At 35.0% G+C, this 22,124-nt stretch overlaps 1 protein-coding gene across 1 annotated transcript in view; it reads left to right on the top strand.

Annotated features, from left to right (window-relative positions):
• The window catches only part of DCUN1D5 (DCN1, defective in cullin neddylation 1, domain containing 5), a 33,057-nt gene extending 24,994 nt beyond the window's left edge, over window positions 1-8,063 (top strand). The window contains exons 5-8 of the mRNA XM_006887301.1: window positions 3,774-3,882; window positions 3,969-4,073; window positions 5,611-5,713; window positions 8,008-8,063. Of these exons, the coding sequence (XP_006887363.1) occupies window positions 3,774-3,882; window positions 3,969-4,073; window positions 5,611-5,713; window positions 8,008-8,063 (373 nt within the window). The remainder of the gene's footprint in view (window positions 1-3,773; window positions 3,883-3,968; window positions 4,074-5,610; window positions 5,714-8,007) is intronic.
• The last annotated feature ends 14,061 nt before the right edge of the window (window positions 8,064-22,124 follow it).

The raw sequence follows: 22,124 nt of genomic DNA on the forward strand, positions 1-22,124 counted from the left end.
TTGTACAACCCCATGGTTAATCCCCCCCCCGCACATCCTTATCCCTCTGCTTCCACCCTCTCCCATCCCTCTTGGATCCTTATACTCATTCTACAATAATAGTTTTATACAATATTTATCCTTGTGGGACTGAGTTCACTCAGCATAATGCTCTCCATTCCCTCCCAAGTTAGGTAATAATTTACAAAATCATTGCTTCTACATGCTGCATAGTATTCCATTGTGTGAATGTACCATAATTTTTCAATCCATTCATTTGTGGTTGGACATCTGGGCTGTTTGTTGTGATGGTGAATAATGCTGCCACGAACATTGGTGTACAAATCTCCGTTTGTGCCCCAGTTCTCATTTTCTCAGGGTATATGCCAAGAGGAAGCAGGAGTGGCATCCACTTCCGTAAATAGCTTGCCTCCAGAAACCCTGTGAACCTGGAGAAATTATGAAAGTCACTCAAGTGTTGAGTACTTTTGTTTATAGGGTCTCTATGAGTCACCTTCGACTTGATGGCACTTAACAACAACATATACCATGTAGAGGAATAGCTTGGTTATATTGAATTTTTATGTTCAGTTTTTTTGAGGAAGCGCCAAACTGCTTTCCAGAATGGGTGTACCATTTTACAATCCCACCAGCAATGTATAAGGATTCCTTTTTGCCATATCCTCTCAAACATTTATTATTTGCAGCCTTGTTAATTTTTGTCACTATTACTGGAGTGAGATGGTACTTCATTGTGGTTTTGATTTGCATCTCTCATTACCAGTGATTTGGAGCATTTCTTCATGTGTCTGTTTGCGATTTGAATATCTTCCTCTGTGAAAATTCTTTCCATGTCTTTTGCCCATTTTGTAATTGGGTTATCAGTCTTCTTGTGGAAACCTAGGGGTATTCTGTAAATGTTATGAGAAAGAAACTCTTACACATTGTTGGTGGGATTGTAAAATGTTACAACCATTCTGGAAGGCATTTTGGTGCTTCCTCAAAAAATTGGACATAGAAATTCCATATGACCCAGCTATTCCACTACTTGGAATATACTGTGAGAAAATGAGAACTGAGTCACAAACGGAGACTTGTACACCAATTTTCATAGCAGCATTAGTCTCCATTGCAAAACCGTGAAAACAGTCCAGATGTCCAACCACAAATGAATGGATTGAGAAATTATAGTACATTCATACAGTGGAATACTACGCAGCACTCAAGGAGCAAAGATTTTGGAAATTACCACCTAACTTGGGAGGGACTGCAGAGTATTATACTGAGTGAACTAACTCGGTTCCACAAGGATAAATATTGTATAAAAAGATTATTGAAGAATGAATCCGAAGGATCCAAAGTGGGGGTTGGTGGAAGCAGAGGGATGAGGATGTGCAGGAGGAGGGGAGTTGTACAATTTGATGGGTGGGGTGCTAGAGGGAAATTGAAAGAATCTGTTCTGGAAAATAGTATATCCAAATTTAATAAACTAGTATAATAAAAACAATAACAACAAGATTATGACACTGCTGCTTTTTTCCTTGCTTTGAAAATAGATAATACTACCTTTATTAAATAATGACCTTTTTATCTCCTCTAACATTTTTGAAGCTGCTTATAGACTTAGTTTTTGGGCTTTTCTTTTGGGGGGGTTGTGGGTTGTTTTTTTTTATTTTTTATTTTTTTTTTTTTATTACTTGCTGTGTGCAGTCGAAACAAATCCGACTGGCACAGGAGGAGATTGCCCCTCCTTCTCCTGCAGAGCATCTGGTAGATTCAAACTGTGTGCGTTTGGGATTGTAGCACAGCTTCTTGCCAGTAGGCCAAGATTCAGTTTTTTTAATATTTGTTAAACTTCTCTAGAATAACCTATCAGAGGGTAAGGAGGGTAAGGTTTTTTGTTTTTGTAATTATTTTTTTAAGTTTAAATTTTAAAATTACAAATTAAATTTTCACTGTACTTACAGAATAACTATTGACATAATTTTTCTATTAGATATTTTGTGGTAGTTCTGGTTTTTTCAGGATTGCATCCTTTTTACCTCAGTTGTCAAATTTGTATATAGATAGTTGTTCATATACAGTATTACATTACTACTTTTTATTTTTGAGGCAATAGTGGTAGCCATTGTTTTATTCATGAAAATTGTTTTGTCTTCTGTCTTTGTCATCATAACTAGGATTTTACCAATTTTATTGTAGTTAGAGAATTGCTCACTGTTTTAAAACAAGTTATTCCTGAAAAACATAAAAACTCACTTGTAAAAAAAAAATAAAAATTTATATGTTCCTATATAGCCATTGAATTGTTAATTTAGGGAATTTTCTTTTTCTTTTTTGAATGAAAAGGCCAGATGGTTTTACAGCTGATCTTGAACAAATAGAAATATTTTTTGTTAACAAAACTAGCAAAGAGACTAAGAAATGAGAAATTTATAAGCAGTCTTTTATAAACATAGCAGAAAACTGCAATGAGTAGACACTAAATAACATGACCAAATTTTATTTAATTTAAAAATTCGAGGTTTAATTAACATAAGAAGCTTATCCAAAATGTTTATATCTTTTCAGTTACTACATGCTATTGGTCTTCACAATGCTAACATCACCAGTTAAGTCTGTGAATGCTGAGTGTGACAAACACTAAAACTCAATTGAAAGGAATATTGTGCATCACAGTAGATGGTGCAACTAATTTGATTAGCTGATAATCTTTCATACTCAAAAACCAAATCTCCAACCTTGGAGCCTTTTCTGACTCATAGTGACCCACCCTCCTTCAGGTTCCTGAGGTTGAAAGTCTGGGGAGGCTGCCTCTTCTTTCTTCTTTGGAACTGCTGGTGATTTACACTGCTAACCTTTTCAACTTATGTCACTTGTTCTCCTGGATAGTGGCAAAATGTGAGATGATGGCAAAAAGGTCTTGATATTTTTTAAGAATAGGAGAAGCTATAACATTTCAATTTGACAGGCTAGCACATCCTGAAAGATTGAGAATAAACACATGTAAGAATTGCACAGAGTGATTTGGGAACAGTAAGTAAAATGTAACTGGAGCACATTGAGGATGTTGGAAAGTGGCCGGAGATGAGACTGAGATTTATTTTTTTTTTTTTTTTTTTCTCTATTTTTTGTTTTTACCTTGTTTTTTTCTGCTTCCAAACCCTTGTGTCGAGGGCTGACTTTCGAGACTGAGATTTATGCAAATTGTGAGAGGCCTTCCCTGCTTTGCTCCTTGCTAAACAGTGAAAATCATAAACCTCTTAAGACAGCTTTACAAATTGTTGAGTGTTTTGTCTATTTAGCAGCTTATATGTAATGTTTTTAGCAATAACACCCATAACTACCTGTTTGCCTGCTTTTCCATTATGTATCTCATTTGCTGTTAGATGTTCTGATAGTTGACACTAAAATGGAAAATCTTAGTTTATGACTCCATTTGCTAATATCATACATAATTAATTTCCTGTGTTAAATCTTTAACTTTTAAAATTGCAAATGTGTTTACAAGTTTTAACACTTTTCAAAGAAGTGTATGAGAGAAGCTAGTTAATTTCATTTTCCTAGTTATTAGTTTGGTATGTCATCATATTTGTGTACACTTCTTTTTAAAAAGATTCTTACTTTATTCGACATTTATGATTGAGTTAGAAGGCTTTTATTAATTGGTAAACTAGAATTTTCAACTTAAATTAACTTCAAAAATCCATTAATTTTTTTCTCAGTGTGTGTCTTTTAACTCCTAAAGAATTAGAATTTTTTTGATTATATAATTTGTTCAATTTTTATTTAAGGTGTGACTGCACAGAAAAGTTACAGAACAAATTTGAATTTTTGCGCTCACAATTGAATGATATTTCAGCTTTTAAGAATATCTACAGATATGCCTTTGATTTTGCAAGGGTAGGTGCAAGTTTCTGTGTTTTGTAATTATTATTTTTTAATCATCCTGAGACCATACTTGGGAGACTTTTCTGTATTCACTTTAGGATAAAGATCAGAGAAGCCTTGATATTGATACTGCTAAGTCTATGTTAGCTCTTCTCCTTGGAAGGACATGGCCACTGTTTTCAGTATTTTACCAGTACCTGGAGGTATGTATATATATGTGCTTTTACTTTGAAATAGTATTTTCCAAATTTAATTTTAATTGAAAATTCCTTTGAGGAAAAACAAGTTAAAATATATTTTTTTAAACTGTCCTTTTTTCTCCATCAGCTTGTCAAAATGAATTACTTTCTAGATATTTTCACTGTGTACCTATCTACTGTTAGATACCATAGATAAATTCTATACATATTTTTATTTTTCCTCTCCTTCCCCAAATTATATATTTTAGCACCACAGGCATAATTAATGTAAAATTAAATTTCTCAAGTTTTTGCAAGAGAGAATTATTAATACCACATAAATACTATTCTAAATTTTATTACTTTTTTATAGGATTTCTTACTGAAAGCTACCTAGGAAAACAAAGTTGCAAGTTGAGTTTTTTAAATTGGCTCAACCTAAAGAAATAGAATAAAACTTTTAATTTATTGACAAAACTGGCAACTATCTCTAATAGTATATACTTAAATGTGCTGATTACTTACAAATGTATGTGGCTTTTAAGAAGCTGCTCTTACAGAATCTTTATCATAGCACCTATTATAGCTATTGCTTGTAAAAAAATGATTTTTTTTTCCTTTCCAAATGCTTTTGTTCTATTTATAGTCTTTATGTATCATTTGCACCATATCTGGAATGTAGATATTTTTCCACTTTGAAAGTAGTATTTCATATACCTGATAGTTCACATAGAAAGTTTCCTTGAGTAGTTTTACATGAAACTTGTAAATTAGACATTGGTATTAGAAAATTGCTTTATGTGTAGATTTTATGCATGCTTGAATAGTAAGTATAAATGTGGATTTTTTTTATGGATATTATTATTTCTCCTCTTAATAGTAGCTCTAGGCAAAAATTAAACTTTAACTAAATGTAAGAAGATTCACCTTGGAGGAATAGTTGAGGAGAAATAAATTAATGACTTGTAAATATTTGTTAACATGGAGGATACTTGACAAACATTTCTCCATCTTTTTAACACCATTTTGTGTTACATTTTATTCCCTTTTAGCAGATGCATCAATGAATTATTTTAGTAATTTTCTGAAGGACACTTAAATAAATGGCATTTGAACCCAAGCCTATACACAATTTCCAGTGCCTTCAAAGATGCCAGCTTCAAAATGTGATTAAATTTAATTTCATGTAAAGAAATTCTTTACTCTGGAGAGCTATAGAGCGAACTTTTGCTGTGGGAAATAATCTTTATGTTTATTGTCTTGGTGGCTACAGTTAAATACATGTGTAAGTATACTTGAGCTTTATGTAGAAATACATTGAACTTTACCCTTGTGTATCCTTGATGTCATTGTTATTCTGGAAAAAAAATGAAAGAAAAAGGAAACAATTTGATAAGATGGTAGCAACATGTAAATGCCACTGAGAATATTCTTAGAAACACATGCAGATAATATTTGAAAACCAGACAACCCCGTATACAATATTATAACTAGATTTCCTTATTGCAGGCTTCATGTAATGTTTATTCTATATGTGAAATTATTTTATCATTTTCTGTAGCAATCAAAGTATCGTGTCATGAACAAAGATCAGTGGTACAATGTATTAGAATTCAGCAGAACGGTCCATGCAGATCTTAGTAACTACGATGAAGATGGTGCTTGTGAGTATGGTGTGATGATTTTTATGAAAATAAAATATCTAAATATATCTAATGAATATCACTGTTTGTGTAGCATTAGCATAAAGAGTTTAAACTTTCTAACATTAACTTATACTATCTTAATAGTGTGGCGGAAGGATGATTGTGATGAAGAGAGAGCTTTAGATTCAGCAATATTATAAAATCTTTATTGGTGAATCAAATAAATATTTTCAGTTTCATGGTAACCAGCATTGCAGGTAAATTTAAGTTCTAGTTTCTGCATCTGGAAGGTAAAAATCCTGCTTTGCTTCCTTTTCTGGCTTTTTTATTTTCCCCCTCTGGAAGAAAATCAGTTAATGATTTTAGAAGTATGAAAGCAAAATACAATAGAAGAAGCTCAGTTAATATTATAAATAGTGCTTTTTGTCAAAAAAGTACAAAATTTCAAGATAACTTCAGTAACCATTAGTTTCCTCTGAGTAAATAGTGAAGTATTTTCAGACCTTTTGATTAAAATGTCCACACTCTTGACTAGAACAGCTAAAAAACTATGAAACAGATCTTTAAGTAGACATGCCCAATTAATTCTCTGCAACTTTAAGTTTTTACTGCCATGTTGAATTTTAATGTTCAGAGGAATAACACGGAAAAGAACATTCCTGTAAATGTAAACTGAAATTATAGGTTTATTTCTGTGATGCTGAAGAAATAAAATTGTTGTAAGGTGCCATCGAGTTGATTATGACTAATAGTGACCCTGTGACCAACAGATCTGAATTCTGTCCTATCCTGTGCCATCCATATACTTTCTGACAAACTTGAGCCCATTGCAGTAATAGTCAGTTCATCTGATTCTCTTTTTTGCCAATGCTTCACCTTTTAAAGCATCATTTCCTTTTTGAAGGAATAGCCTCTCTTAACCACATGCTCATAGTATGTGAGACAAAACTTTATCATCTTTGCCTCCAAGGAGCACTCTGGTTGCCCTTTCTCCAAGACATATCTGTAATAACTTGATTCTGCACAAATATAATACCCAGCCCTTAGAATCAAATTTTAAAAAATAATATCTGGTGTAAACCTTGGCAACTCAGGGGTCTTGACCTGTAGATGTGTGTTTGTATCTTTTAAGCCAGCATTTAAGAGTAGAGTGTGTGTGTAAATATAGCTTTTGGTTTTGTCTGGAAAAACCTGACAGAACTGCATCTGTGTTGCTGCACAGGAGTCAGAGGTACGAGTCAAGTAGTGACTAACTACCACCTCATGTGAGATTGTTTTCCAGTTCGCTCATGTGATGTGCAGTTTTTTGTCACTGTGATTGCTCTGCTGGTTTTTTTGTTGTTGTTGTTGTGTGGTTTTTGTTTGTTTTTTAGAGTTTAGTATGTGTCAAGAAAAATAGGGCAGCATTCAAACAGATGAGGGAGAAAACTGATTAAAAGGGATATATGATTAGGTATTATTGTAATGACAGGAGTCCAGAACGAAGGCTGCATAGGGGAGTGGACCTGGGGGCAGGAATTGTAAACCAATGAAAGGATTTTTCCTTTACTTTTCAAAGAGAAGGGTACTGGAGGGGTGGGGTGGGCAGGGAGAAAAGTGCAACAATTTTCATAAAAATTAATAATAATTTAATAAAAAGAAAAAATAGGGCAGCATATTTCTTTAGTTTATGTGAGATAATGTGTTTCCTTTTTTTTTAAAAAAACACACCAAAAAACCACTAGACTTATTTAAAGAATTTATTTGGCTTCCTTAGGTATGTGAATTTGAACCCCTGCCTATAAAATAGGTTTTCTAGAATTGTTCTTGGTTTATTTAGTATCAGATATTCATTAGATGTTTGTTTTGTGTTCCACTAGGTCCAGTGGACCTTATTTAACAAAATAAGTCTACAGTCTTCCAAACAAGGTTACACAGGATCATGGGATGATACCAAAGAAATATAACCTGTACACACTTTCCAGATTGTTGATATTTAAATAACAGAATAATGTGGACAGATAGAAAAAGGGAAAGATGAGTTTTTTGCTGAGTTATTGAAATATTCCTCAAACAGTCTTAAAATGGACATTCCTACTAGCATCCTTTTTCCAGAAGTTCCATTGGTTTTAACCTTCATGTCCTCTCCCCCGAAAACAAAAAAAAATAGAAACTTTGCTCAAGAACCACAGTTCTGTAGAAGAGGGAGACTGGAAACAAAATACCTGAAATTGCAGGAAGAGCTTCTGTCATGGAGCTGATGGGTAGTTAGTTTTATAGTTGGGTAGATGAGCTCATTCCATTCTAACAAAAAAATCTTTCTTTATTTCCAGGGCCTGTTCTTCTTGATGAATTTGTTGAGTGGCAAAAAGTCCGTCAAGCATCATAACAAGAACTGTTGTGAAGAAAATGCAAACCTTTTGATTCTGATGTGTATACAAGCTAATGAGATGAGGGGGAAGATTCAAAGGGTGCATTTTCATTCCTATGAAAGACTTCTTATAGTACTTTTTTCCTTTTTTTTTAAAGGAAATCTTGTTACATGTGATGGGCATTGAGCCACACCTCTTTTGAGACTGACTATTGAAGTTTGGATTTATGTTTACAACTTTTATTTCAGAATAATAAAGATTCCAATTTGTGACAAAGGCCTTAAAAGTGAAGATGTCCCTTGAGTGTCAAAAGTGGTATTTATTTTTTTAAATCTGAATTATTGAGGTTCTAACTCGCCATGAACTTGTGAAATTTTTAAAATTTTACACATCTTAACATTTGGCAGTGTAATCTGGTGGTGGTTTGGTTTATTCATCTCTGCACCATTAGGAAGAATAATTTTTGGCCTTGACTTCTGGAATAATGATTTTCTGTAAAAACTAGGTTTAATGCACATAAAATTGTTATATCTGAAATTTGAAAGATATGTTAAATTATTTTTTTTAATCATTAAACAGTATTGTCAACAAGCTTAAGTCATTATTTCAAATGTATATTCTTAAGTGTGAGTTTTTAAATTCTTTACTCTGTCCATTAGAAAGTTTCATTTGTATCTGAGAAAACAATCTAGACACATAGTTTCCTTCAGAGAGAACAGGACCAGTATTCAGCTTGCATTGTCATCACTTGTTATTAGTGACCTATCTATGATCTTTTTAACCGTTAATTTTGTAATGTGAAGAAGTCTGTCTAGAGCACTTTTTTTTCTTCGAGAGAACATGAGCTGTGACCTTGGGGATTTATTTAGGATATATAGGAAAAGTTAATAGGATGAGGCACTGTGAGAGGATTCTGGGTTCAGAAGTAGCAGCAGTATACTCTGTAAATTCTGTTCTAAGCCATCCAGTATTCTAGTGATAAAGAAACTATTCGTGTTCACAGTCCATCCATAACCTCAATGATATTTCTAGTTTTATTGTATAGTGAAAAGTAGATTATTTTTCCAAAAATGAGATGCCTATCAGGATTTAGTATGAGTGTTAATACTTAAAAAATTTGTTTGGATGATTTTTGGCATTAATTATTAGGGGAGCATAATATTGTAAAGATTTTTTTTTCCTGCTTAAGGAACTGGGAGAAAATGGTTGCCAGTGTTATAATTGCCTTCTTTATAGAATTTATTTGTAGAGCTTTATAAAACACAGAAAATATGGCAAGGAACTTTTTTCTACATATCTTATAAAATCTTCCTGCAATATTTTTATTAAGTAATAGAATTACTGAATTGTCAAAACTGAGCACACCAACAGTAATGTGATTAACATCACTGTTTTGCTATCAGATATAGCCTAAAGAAAAAAAATTAACATTTTTAAACCTATAAATCTTCAAAGAAAAACTTTTTAACTTGAAAATACTATTAGCTTCATTTTCATTCCAGAACATAGATTATAAATGATATCTTGCCAGATGTCAGTTTATAGTTTAGACATAGTTGTAATAACTTTATCATCTTTATTGTTTTATTATCACCAATATGCCACATGCTTTGAGCTGACTTGTTAACTGACTCACAGTGTATCACAGTGGAGTTCTCCAGGGTTTTCAGTGGCTGATTTCTCACAAGGTCACCAGGCCTTTTTTCCAGGCACCTTGGTAGACCCTGGGTTACCATTGTGTACTGAATTGATTGATCTAGGGTCTCCTCTGAAAACTTAAAGTCTTGCAAAAATAAAAGATAGGAGAATACTTTGCTTACCCAACTAAAGACTTGCGTCAGAAACACCCAGTCCATGCTAGGTCCTCTCATGTTTTTCATTTAGATCTTCTTAACATTGTAACATTCACTTGATTTGGAGGCAGATTTACACTGTTCCATTTATCAAGTGTGTGTAGACTATGTCTCTCTTGTCTTAATTTAGATTTGAACTGCATTTAATGCATGGGGTAACTGGTAAGATCCTGAAGTTAAGTGGTATAAGCGAAAAAGGTAGTGCTAAGGAATCTGCAGTATATGAAAGCTGTCCCTTAGCTATTGTGGTTCCTCTTGCCTAGCTAGCTTTAAGTGCCTTCCCAGGAGTCCTGTTCTAAAATTTTGCTATTTCTTTTATATGGGATGAAATACTTTGTGGTGCTTTATAGCCTGGAGATTGACTTTTTTGCTTATGGAATAATCTTGGAAGAAAATAGAAGAGCGTTAATGATTCTGAACTATGGGAGGAAATAGATGATGCCTGCCCTACCTCTTGTTCCCACTGGACTGATAAATGAAGCATGGTTTCTTTAAGAAATTGCCAGAGAACCAGTTAACATAATTTGATTTTTTTTTTTTAAGGAATGTTTGGTTCAGATCTATACCTGAATTAACCATGATTGACTTTCATTATCTAACGATTTCTTGTTTTTTAAAATGTTGCCAATAAAAATCCTTGGCATAATGTTCTTTTGAAAGTAATAGTAATTTCAGGGATAATAACACAAGTTTTATTACTTTGGAGTTTACTCTTCATATATACTGTCTCTTAAAGTGGAATGGGGGATGAAGCTGATATATTGGTCCTGAGGAGTCACATGTCTTAATCTAGCAAATAAAAAATTTGTTTTAACAGTATTCATTACTATGACCTGGGATTAAGAAGGGAGATAATAATAAGAAATTTGATGGAATACAAAAAGTTCAGTAGTTCATAATATGAATATATGAAATATGTTACTAATGAAACACATCTTTTGCAATATTGAGAGCATATCTTTCTGCTTGACTGACAGAAATTATATAAAGATTTCTTGAATGTATTCAAGAAAGAGGTAGTAAAATTACTAACAGTGTGTTGTAATGCCTTCTTTAAAAAGTGTGCTTAAACTATTACTTTATTTTTTTTAGTTTCATAAAGTTTTCTTCTGGCTTTCTAGACTCCTGTACCCTAAAATTTGGTGGTACATCTCTCATATTTCCTAAATATCTAAAGCATAAAATAATTTCGGAGAATTTTTAATACATAAATAGTATTTTTTGTTAAATTAAGCAAAATACAGAACCCTTTTCCTAAAAAAGAATTCTACCATCTTGAAGTATCATTTAGTCCCCTGGAAATCATCACAAGAAACATTATGAGAAAAGTTTATTTTCAAGAGAAAAGAGAAATCGCAGTAAAATTGCATACATTTTCTGTGTGTGAAAGGCCAGTCTGAATTATTAAATACTTTGGTTCATATAAATTTTAAATGAATGTTTCATTACTTTCATCAGTATTTGTAAAAGAGACTAATAGGTTTAACAAGTTCCTAAGACTATTCTGTCAGTATACCCAGCTATCTGTGATATTGTGGAAGCCCAAAATATATGTGGACTTAAATGATCAACTCCAAAAAATAATAGCTGAAGTTATGCCCTAACTTTTGAGTAAATTACTATTAATATTTAATGAGGATTTACTAGTTTTTAAGTTTTCAGTGAAAAATCTTAACATCTTTTTAAAGACTATTGCTTTTCCCCCAAATAAGTCTTTTAAAAATGAACTAGCTTTGCTAGGCCCATGTTAAAATCTTGCATATCCTGTAGCTATAGTGCCTTCTTTGCCTTTTCTCTAGGCTAGTGGTACAGCTGGTTTTATTTGTAGAATGGATAAAGTAATTTGGTGTTTTTAATGTATTCTAAAGGGTCAGAATTAAAAAAAAAGATACTTGAGATGGGCTGACACAATGGCTGCCCAGTGAGCTCAAATTTGACAATGATTGGGAGGATGACCAGGTGGTGGTCTGTTGGACGGAGGGCTGCTATGAGTTGGATCAGCTTGGTAACACCTAAAGATATTTACCATTGAGTTGAAACTGACTTCTAACTAATCCTCCATGTTTTCACATGGGAGAAGATCGTTCATCTTGTCCTACTTTTTCATGAGTTCTAACTTAGCATATCTGAAGTACTGTTTAAAATATAATACTGTAGTAGACTTTCTAAAAATGTTTTATTTTATTCTGATTTATTTACAAAAATAGACTTTAAATTCTACTGTCTTGCAATGCCAAGATTAATGGAGTTTTTTTGTATTTTATGGGTCTTTATAAGTAGGAAAGTAACAGTAAAATGGTTATTTTTTTTTCTCATTCTGCCAAATTTTACCCTTTTAAAGAGGTTTTGTCTTTCTGTTTTTAGGTGCTGTGGATTTAAGTTAAAAGTTAACATTTTACGGATTTTCTAGCTATTTTAAAACATTAATAAAAATCTGAGAAAAGTTAGATTTTTCTAGAATTTTATAAAGTCTGTAGACTGTAGAATTAGATAACACTTTTAATTTCTCTTTTCCATGTAGAAAAGAGATTATACATATATACTTTTTTTTTTAAGGCCAAAAGAAACCTAATTTCCCAAGAGCTCTGGTGGCATAGTCCATGGTGTGTAGTGCTGCCAAGAGAAAACCCGACCGTGACCTTTACAGAATGACATTTTAATTGGTAAATAACGTGCTGAGTAGGTTGTCAAGAGAAAATAAGGGAAGGGCCTGGGAAAGTAGATGTGAATATACAATTGCTATTGGAGTGGCCAATTGATAAAGTGACATTGAACCAGACCTGAGGGGGTGAATTCATAGAGAAATCTTGGAAAAAAAAAAAAGAGTACTTGTTTACTGTCAGATTGGAACCAACCCATAGCTGATCCTCCAGCGGGTTTTCAGAGGCAATCAATTGCGCGGGAGTAGTGATAGAGTATTGTGATAATCCATGTGAGAAATGATGGTAACTTGAATGAGGTAGTGGGCAGTGGAAATAATTTTGGAAAGCCTTGTTTCTCAGTGTATTTTTATTAGAGCTAGTAAGAGAACACTGATGGATTGGGTGTGAAGTATGAATGAGAGACTCAACAGTGACTGAAGGATTCCTTTGCTTGAGGCCCAAGGAGAGAGTGCCCATTTACTAAGCTGGAGAAGACTAGCTGTAACAAACTTGTGGCTGACTCTGAGAAGAATGGGAATCCCAGAACACTTGATCGTTCTAATGTGAAACCTGTACTTGGACCAGAAGGCAGTCATCAGAACAGAGCAAGGAAACACTGCATAGTTCAAGATTGGGAAGGGCATACGCCAGGGATGCGTCCTATCTCCATACCTTTTCAACGTGTATGCAGAGCAGATTACCTGAGAGGGTGGGCTCTATGAGGAGAAATGTGGGGTCAAGATTGGTGGAAGATCTATCAACAATCTGCGATATGCAGATGACATAACCCTGCTTGCTTAAACTGAGGAGGACCTGCCTGAAGTGCTTGCTGCAGAGGGTCAAGGACTGCAGCCTCCGATATGGATTGAGGCTCTATGTCAAGAAGACAGATTCTCACCACTGGACCAATTGTCAGCATCAGGATGGATGGTGAAGAGATTTGAGATTTGTCTATAGCTTTAGTTTGCTTGGCCCCAGAGTCAACACTCTTCGTACCAGTAGCCAGGAAATTAAAAGGCGCATTGCCATGGGAAAGTCTGCTGTTAGGGACCTCTCCAAAGTACGGAAGAGCAATGGTGTCTCTCAGAAGACTAAGGTGCGTCTGATACAGGCCATGGTCTTTGCTCTCACTTGTTACGCATCAGAGAGTTGGACAATGACCAAGGAGAATTGATGCCTTTGAGCTGTGGTACTGGAGAAGAGTATTGAGAATGGACTGCTAGGAAAACAGATTGATCCTGGAAAGGGTTAAACCAGGTGGCTCTTGGAGGCAAGGATTCTGAGGCTCCGTCTAACATACTTTGGACATGTTGTGAGGAGAGACCAGTCCTTGGAGAAGGACATCATGCTTGGGAGGGTGGAGGGACAGTGCAGGAGGGGAAGGCCCTCTATGAGGTGGATTGTTTCAGTGACTAGGGTATTAGGGATGGGAGTGTCAGAGAAAGTGCGATTGGCACAGGACAGAGCAAAGTTTAGGGCTGTTGAACATACGGTCGCTATGAGTTGCAAGCGACTCAACAACACATAACAACAACAACATGCTAGATAGTCTTGGAAGAAGGCCAATGGAGGATTGCTCTCCGAACTGACTCAGAGGCAGTGAGTTATATGAACTAGGGTGGTAGACATTTCTGGTGCCATATTGAGTACTCATTTGGCATTTCAAACCCACTTGCTATTCTGGAAGAAAAATGAGAGTCTGTATCCCCAAATCATTTACATCCTAGCAAACCAAGTGAATAAGAACAGACTTGATGATAGTGGTGTTTTCATTTTTGGCAGTCAGGTGTATTAGATGTTTCAGTTAGTGGGAATTTGGAGTTTGTCAGAGTAATCTGGGCTACAGATAGAGATTTGGAAGTCATCAGAGTACATAGTATTTTAAACCAGGATGTGAATGAAATAATCCATCTGGAGATTTAAGAGTAATTAGGAAATAAATTGAATTAGAGATGTGATTTCCGTAGAAATGCTAAGCATTAACATTTCCAACCACAACAAACTGGCATTTAATCTTGAAGCACTGACATGCTAGGATTCAAATATCTCTTCTTAGTCAATATGGTCAGTAGAACACAGATAAGACTGAAAATGTAGAGGATGGGGTGTGTATGTGTATGCAAATGGTGAATTTATAAGGGTGACATGTTATTACTTAGAATGAAGCTTTGTATTATAAAAACAGTTTTGTATCTGGAGAGCTAGTTCCTTTTTCCTGAAAGAAGAAAATAGTATAAAATTCCTAGGTAGAGCACTAGGGGGCAGACTTGCCTCTAGATTATTAAGTACTATAAATGGCTTAAGTCAGCCAAAGTTTCTTCGATTTCAGTTAATGGATATATGTGATTATCAAGTGATACACCAATTGTTTTTTCTGTTTCTCAGAAGGCAAAAGTAAGTTTTAAAAATATATAAATTATGTATATATAGGATTTGTTGATACTTAGAATTACTTGCATATTACGTCTGAAGGCATTCACCCAGGACTTTTTTAAGTATAGCATAGAAGAGTTTTGTTCAGCCTTAATATGGATCACTCACCACACACATGAATATAGAAGAATTTTAATTTAGCCAGGAAAATGGCATGATAATGCTTAGGAAGTGCACATAGTTGTTATGTACATTATGTATTATTCTGGTAAGAACTGGAAATAAAATGTAAAGCAGTTTATCCCTTAAATAAACCTCAGTGTAGCTTATTAAAACATCTCATTTACTGTGTTGCTTTTGGGTTGCCCTCACCCCCATAATAGTTCAGATTCTTTTATCTTTGGTGGCATCCACTTCCGTAATAGCTTGCCTTTGGAAACTATGAACCTGGAGAGAGGAAGAAAGGCACCCAAGCTTCGAAGACTCTCCTTCATAGGGTTGTTATGAGTCGCCTGCGACTCGACGGCACTTAACAATTGCAAATGTCATCTCAGTGCCTGATACTTAGCTTAATTAATAGTTTATGAATAAATAAAATGATAGGACAAAGAACAGGGAGCAGAGGCCTTTGCATAATGTTTCTTTTAGGCTTCTTATTCTCATGTGTTCTCCCTTACAGTAAGGAAGGGTGTCTAATAATGTTTATGGAATTGCTTCCAACCCACTTTGCACCTATCCCTTTATCCAAGAGCAATAAGGATAAATTAGCCTGTCAAAAGCCATAGAGAATGAGAAGTTAGCCACTTAGTAGCACTAGACTAGATAAAATGTGGAAGATGAACAGTTCTATCTAGCTTATACAGTTAGACGAAGTGTCAAATGGCACTTTCTGGAATAAATGTGCTTTCTCCCTACTCAGAAAGCTTGGTCTTTTTACTTCTCTGAGACTTATTTCTATATGCTGGTTCCTTAATTTCATAATAGCATTACCTCAGGACTGTTTTGAAAGAAATAATAGGTACTAGCTACTGTCTTCTGTATAGAAAGGTTGATGAATTAGACTTGGTAAAATGGATTTGTATTTAAGAAGTCACAGAATCAAAAGAAGTGGGAAAACCATGTTGATTCGCTGAAATCTAGGTAATATTTTGAGCTGAAACATCTTTTAGGAAATTACATCTATGAAAATGGAAAATATATTTGCTCTTAATGTGGGTTTTGTAGTGAAATGGTTACTTCAAAGGTATGTTTAGTATGACTAACTGAAATGTCAGGATAGCACCATCATCTGGCCACATGATAAGTATTCCATAATCTTTAGCTGCTGTCTCTCATTGCCTTGGAATCATAACTGACCCTCTCGAGTTTCCAAGGCTGTAAATCACCCAGGAGATCTTTCTCCCTCACTGCTGCTTGCTGCATTTAGCAGTGCAATTCTGGAAACTCCACCACCAGAGTTGCCCTGTGCATCAGAGCTGCTATAGCTGTCCTTAAAAGCAAGCCAATTTAACCCTCATACAAAAGATGCCAAAATAACGTCTCAATTGAGAGCATTGCCTGATTTTCTCAAACATTCTTGGAAGGGAAGGGAAGTAGCAGAACTCTTTCTCATAAAAAATTTTTCCTAGAAGCATACTTAATATCTTAAAGCTAACTGACACAATTTAGGTGAATTCAGAATCTACAAATTTTCTCTAATCACACTTAACCCTGCTGTCACTTTTGAGATGCCTCAGAGGAACCCTTCGATGTCTACCTAACCAGCATACCATCAGCTTCCACTGCTGTAATGTTGATTCTTACTCATGGTAATCCTCTGATGAGTTTCCAGGTCCAGGCTGTGAATCTTTATGGGAGAAGATAACTCATATTTCCCCAGCAGAGCAGATGGTGGATTCGAACTGGCAAATATTTAGGTAGCAGCCCAGTACGTTATGCACAATACCACCAACTAGCAAATGGTGTTTTGAAAACCACTGTGCTTTGCACTTGTCAAATGTGTGAACAAAGCAATAGAAAAAAACAATTTGTCTTTCAAAATTTTTATTCTGGGCTTTGTATTACAAAGTAACTGATTTTGTTTTAACCTGGAATATAAAAAATCAAACAGCATAGGAAATGTTTATAATCCATGAAGTTTAGGATAAATCTGTCCCAGCTTCAGTGTCTGGACGTGGTCTAAAAGAAGGATAGTATGTAATGACTATAATTTTGGGAATCCTAGGAGTGAGATTTTACTTTGCCCTAATGTGTTGTTATGAGTTGGAATAGATTTTACCACAACATTTTTTGTTTTTATCAAGAGAAATTAGGAAAAGATAGGAACAAATGATTGTCTATGAACTGAGGCTTCACTGTTGTTCCATTTTACATGGGATTAAATGCTATAGTTCCCAATGTTTAGAACTGGTATTCTGAGGAAGAAACAGTTCTGAGAACAGGGCCTGTTTCTCACTGGTATTCCGTACTTGATCAACAAATGAACAAATGTAGGCACATGTACAATGTGCATCTCTATTACCGTTAAGAATCTTGAGAGTAGGACCTGATGTCAGCATAATGCTTGACACCTAGCAAGTTGTCAAAGTATACAGAACTGAATAGAACTTGGACAGTACCACAGTAGTCTCATAACTTGGGCCAAATGTCTTCTAAATTGGCAGTAAAATAATTTCATAATAGAAGACATCAGAGATTAATCATTTGGGGCCATTCAAAAAAGCAGCAAACTCTGAAAGTTAAGAAGATAGAGTTGTGTTGGTAGAAATGGTCAGGATGATTTCTCAGTAGGTGGAACTTGGTGAGGGTGAAGAATACTTTGAGCAAATTTAGGTGGCAATTTTAGGAAATTTTTTATTAGCTTTTGGACCTTTAATTGTAGAGATAGATCTCTGCTTTTACACATTGGACTGTTAACTGAAAGGTTAGCAGTTCAAATCCACTAGCTGCTTTGAGAGAGAAGCCAGTGCACTCCCATTAAAATTCACAGCATGGAAAACTCAGTGGTATCAGCGTGACAATGTTAGATTTGGTTTTTGGTTTGCCCAATGTATAAATTTAGACTTGATTCAGTATATAGTAGGTAAGTTCTGAAGACTTGATGCATTGAAAGTAGGTTTTAAGGACATCGATTCGATATCTTGAAAGGATCCTACTCATACCAGTGATTAAGGTCTTGGCTGCTGACCAAATGACTGGTAGATTTGAAAATCTATCCACTGTTCTGCAAGAGAAATAACATGGCTTTGTGCTTCCATAGAGATTTAAAACCCACCGCCATTGAGTTGATTGACTCATAGTAACCCGGGAAGACAGCTGTGCATCTTAACAGAAGCTAATGACCTTTCCCCCTTGAAGCAGCTGGCAGGTTCAAGTGGCTGACAGTTTAATCGCTGAGCCGACAGAGCTGCTTCCACCCTTGAAAACACTATGGAGCAATTAGATTGTGCTGTATAAAGTCAAAACCAACATCTTGTTAGATGCCATGAAATCAAGAAGGCCTCATTGAGACCCTATGAACAACTCTGTCTTATCCAATGCCATCCTTGTCTCTGACATTCCTGAGCCCATTGAGAGCTGGAGAGAAAAGGAACTGGGGACAGAAAGCCCAGCAAAGAAGAAAGATGTAGTGGTCTATGGAATTTTCGGTTAAAAGTTCTGTTGAGTCCTTGCTTTGCTATTTCCTAACTGTGTGACACTTTTCCTGTTTTGTGAAACGAGGGTACTGAACCTTTAAAGTGCTTGTAAAATGCTAAATAAAAGCCAGTGTTTTGCTTTGAATGATGTGGGTTTCAAATGTTTATTGGATGAGAGTGGATAAATGATTGACTAATAAAAACAGTGTAGCCACTGGAATGTTAATCCCTGCATCTGCCAGTAAATGTCTTCATTTTTATGGGAAGAAAATTTAATAATTGAAGGCTTCAAAATCTCATGATCAGGAGAGTGACTTTTTGGCTTGGTTGGAAACTATGAGGCTCTAAAATTATGTCAGAGATACTAAGTTATGAGATTTTTCATACTGACATTGCTCCTAAGATTGCCACCTGTTGGAAGAAGCAAATCACAAGCTAAACCATGTAGAAAAATCTAAAAATAAAAAAAACCGCCACTACCAAACAAAAAACCCAGTGCTTCCTGACAGATGTTTCATTTGCTTAAACTATTTGTATTTCAGAAGTGGGCCACCCCTTCCTCCCTTAACTGGTAATTTGTTTTAAATTTGATAATAATATGGTTATGTCTTTTGCTACAAAATAATTGGGGGAAAACCCTCACCAATTGAGTAAAGGAAAAGTTGGTTTAAATCAGTAGCAGGAATCTTGATTTTTTTAAATTTATGGTCTGAAATTGAATAAGCAGGACCTTTCCCTTAGGTTTAAACCTTTGTTTCTAGGATATCACTGATCTCTGCTGCTTCCTGTAGTCATTGAGGGGTTCACCCTTCACTCTCCCTCCTCATTCTGGGACTGATATATATCATATATATAAAGATCCTTTCCTACTGCCCCTTTTTGAGCCATTACCAACTTTATATATACTTTTATTGGAGTGCAAATAACACTATTAGATCTGTTTTCTTAATTGAGCTGTGAGCTCCTTGAGAGCAGGTACTCCATATTATTTGCCTATCTGTTTCTTCAGTGCTGAGAACTGTCCACAGTATACTAATAATAAATGTACCAAATGAAAATGAACGAATAAATGATTTTTTGCTTTTCTAAGATGTCTAATCTTTTCTTTTTGTCTAATAATCTTATGTCTCTTTTATTTTTGTTCATTATGTCACAGATACTCTTATATGGTTCCACTTTTAACTTTTTATATTGGTTTGCATGCAGTCATTTATATACATCATGGTTCTTTTTACATGTTTTATTATTATACTAGTTTATTTACAAAGTTTGAGTATATTGGTTTTTAGACCAGATTCTTCCAGTTTTCCTCACCTCCACCATCAAGTTGTACAACCCATTATTAATCCACCTCCCATCCTCATCACTCTGCTTTCACCCTCCACCCTCCTTGGATCCTCATACTCATTCTACAATAATGGTTTTATGCAGTAGTTGTCCTTGCGGGGCTGAGTCAGTTCACTCAGCATAGTGTTCTCTCGTCCCTCCCAAGTTAGGTAATAATTTACAAAACTGTTGCACCTGTGTGCCACATAGTATTCCATTGTGTGAATGTACCACTACTTCTCAATCCATTCGATTGTGGTTGGACATCTGGGCTGTTTCCATGGTGAATAACGCTGCTATGAACATCTGTTCTCATTTTCTCTATACTCCAAGCAGTGGAATAGCTGGGTCATACGGAATTGCTGCATTCAGCTTTATGAGGAAGCGCTAAACTTCCTTCCAGAATGGTTGTACAATCCCATCAACAATGTATAAGAGTTTCTATGTCTCCATATCCTCTCCAACACTTATTTATTACTTGTTAAACTTTGCCACTGTCACTGGAGTGAGATGGTATCTCATTGTGGTTTTGATTTTCACCTTTTTTATTGCCAGTGATTTGGAGCATTTCTTCATGTGTCTGTTGGCCACATGAATATCTTCCTCTGTGAAAATTCTTTCCATGTATTTTGCCCATTTTGTAATTGAGTTATCAGTCTTTTTCTTGTGAAGGCCCAAGAGTATTCTGTAAATTTTCATTATGACACTTTTGTCTGAGATGGTATTACTAAATGTTTGTTCCCAGTCAGTAGGTTTTCTTTTCACCCTGTTGGAAAACGTTTTTGATGCATATAGGGATTTAATCTTTAGAAGTTCCCATTCATCAACTTTATCCTCTTCAGATTGTGCATTTCTGGCTGTCTTTGACAGTCTATACTGTAGACTAGGGCTTCTAAGCTTGATCTTGGTTTGTCTCTTAAGAACTTTTTGGTTTTAGGCTTTACTCCTAAATCTCTGATTCACTTTGAGGTGGTTTTGGTATGTCATCTAAGATGTGGATCCTATTTCAGCTTTCTACAGGTGGAAGTCTAGTTTTCCCAGCACTATTGTTGAAGATGTTGTCATTTCCCCATTTGATAGCTTTGATTTCCTTGTCGAATATCAGTTGACCATAGATAGCTGGGTCTATTTCTGGGTTCTAAATTCTGTTCCATCGGTCTATGTGCCTATCATTGTACCAGTACCATGCTGTTTTGGTTACTACTGCTGTGTAGTAAGTATCATCATGTTTTATACATACATTTTGTGTCTTATACAATTCTTCATATAGATTATATTTTGTATAATTACCATTGATTCACATCTATTGTCACTCCTCTTTTCAAGTCTGGGTTGAACTTTTCACCCTGCCTCCACCAGCCATCCTCTGTTATCTCAGTGATTTTTTCCCCCACTCCTTTTCCTTTTTCACCCCTTTCTTTTCTTCCCCTTCTCCTTTTGAACATTTATACATATCTTGCTCAGTTTTCTTCCTATTTTCACAGTGTGGTCTTATGCAGTATTTATCCTTAAGTGACTGAGTTATTTCATTTAGTATAATGCTCTCTAGATAGACTCTCACATGTTTTATAGTGTTTTATGATATCTCTGAATTTTATGGAAAGGATTTTTTAATTTTATGAATCATTGAATTATATGAAACATGTAATAACCTTATGTAGTGTTTTAAGAAATCATTAACTTTTACAAAAGGAATGAAAATTAAAATACATCCTAGCAAGTCTTTTGGGATCCACCTAAGATAGTCCTCAGGGATCAGTTCACATCAGTATGGAAACATATAAGGAGCAAAATAAACTACTTAACACCTCCAGCAAATAGAGAAAGAACTGCAAACTAATGCCACAATTTCTAGAAAAAAGGAGGTTATAAGGATAAGAGCTGAGATAAATGGGATGAAAAGCAAAAATGATTGAAACCATCAACAAAACCAGAAGCTATATATAAATCCCATTATATAATCGCCTCACTAACAGCGGGAAGTTGCTGACCTCTGATTTGAGAGCTCAGCCCACTTAGATACAGGTGAATATAAACTAGCTTATTGCTTCACAAATAAGCCTTAATATGATTGATTCATATGTTCCTGGTCCAACTTCAGACTCTTCTCCTCTTTCCTCATTTTGAACTTTTTAGTAATTGATACTGTTCTTCATAGATCCATTTCTTTTTTTTTAAAAAAATTATTTTTTATTATTTTTTTGTGTGTGTACCATCAAATCAGATCTGACTGGTACAGGAGGAGATTG

The sequence above is a fragment of the Elephantulus edwardii genome, unplaced genomic scaffold, assembly GCF_000299155.1.
Source record: "Elephantulus edwardii isolate Elephantulus edwardi_28Jun2011 unplaced genomic scaffold, EleEdw1.0 scaffold00056, whole genome shotgun sequence".
NCBI lineage: Eukaryota > Metazoa > Chordata > Mammalia > Macroscelidea > Macroscelididae > Elephantulus > Elephantulus edwardii.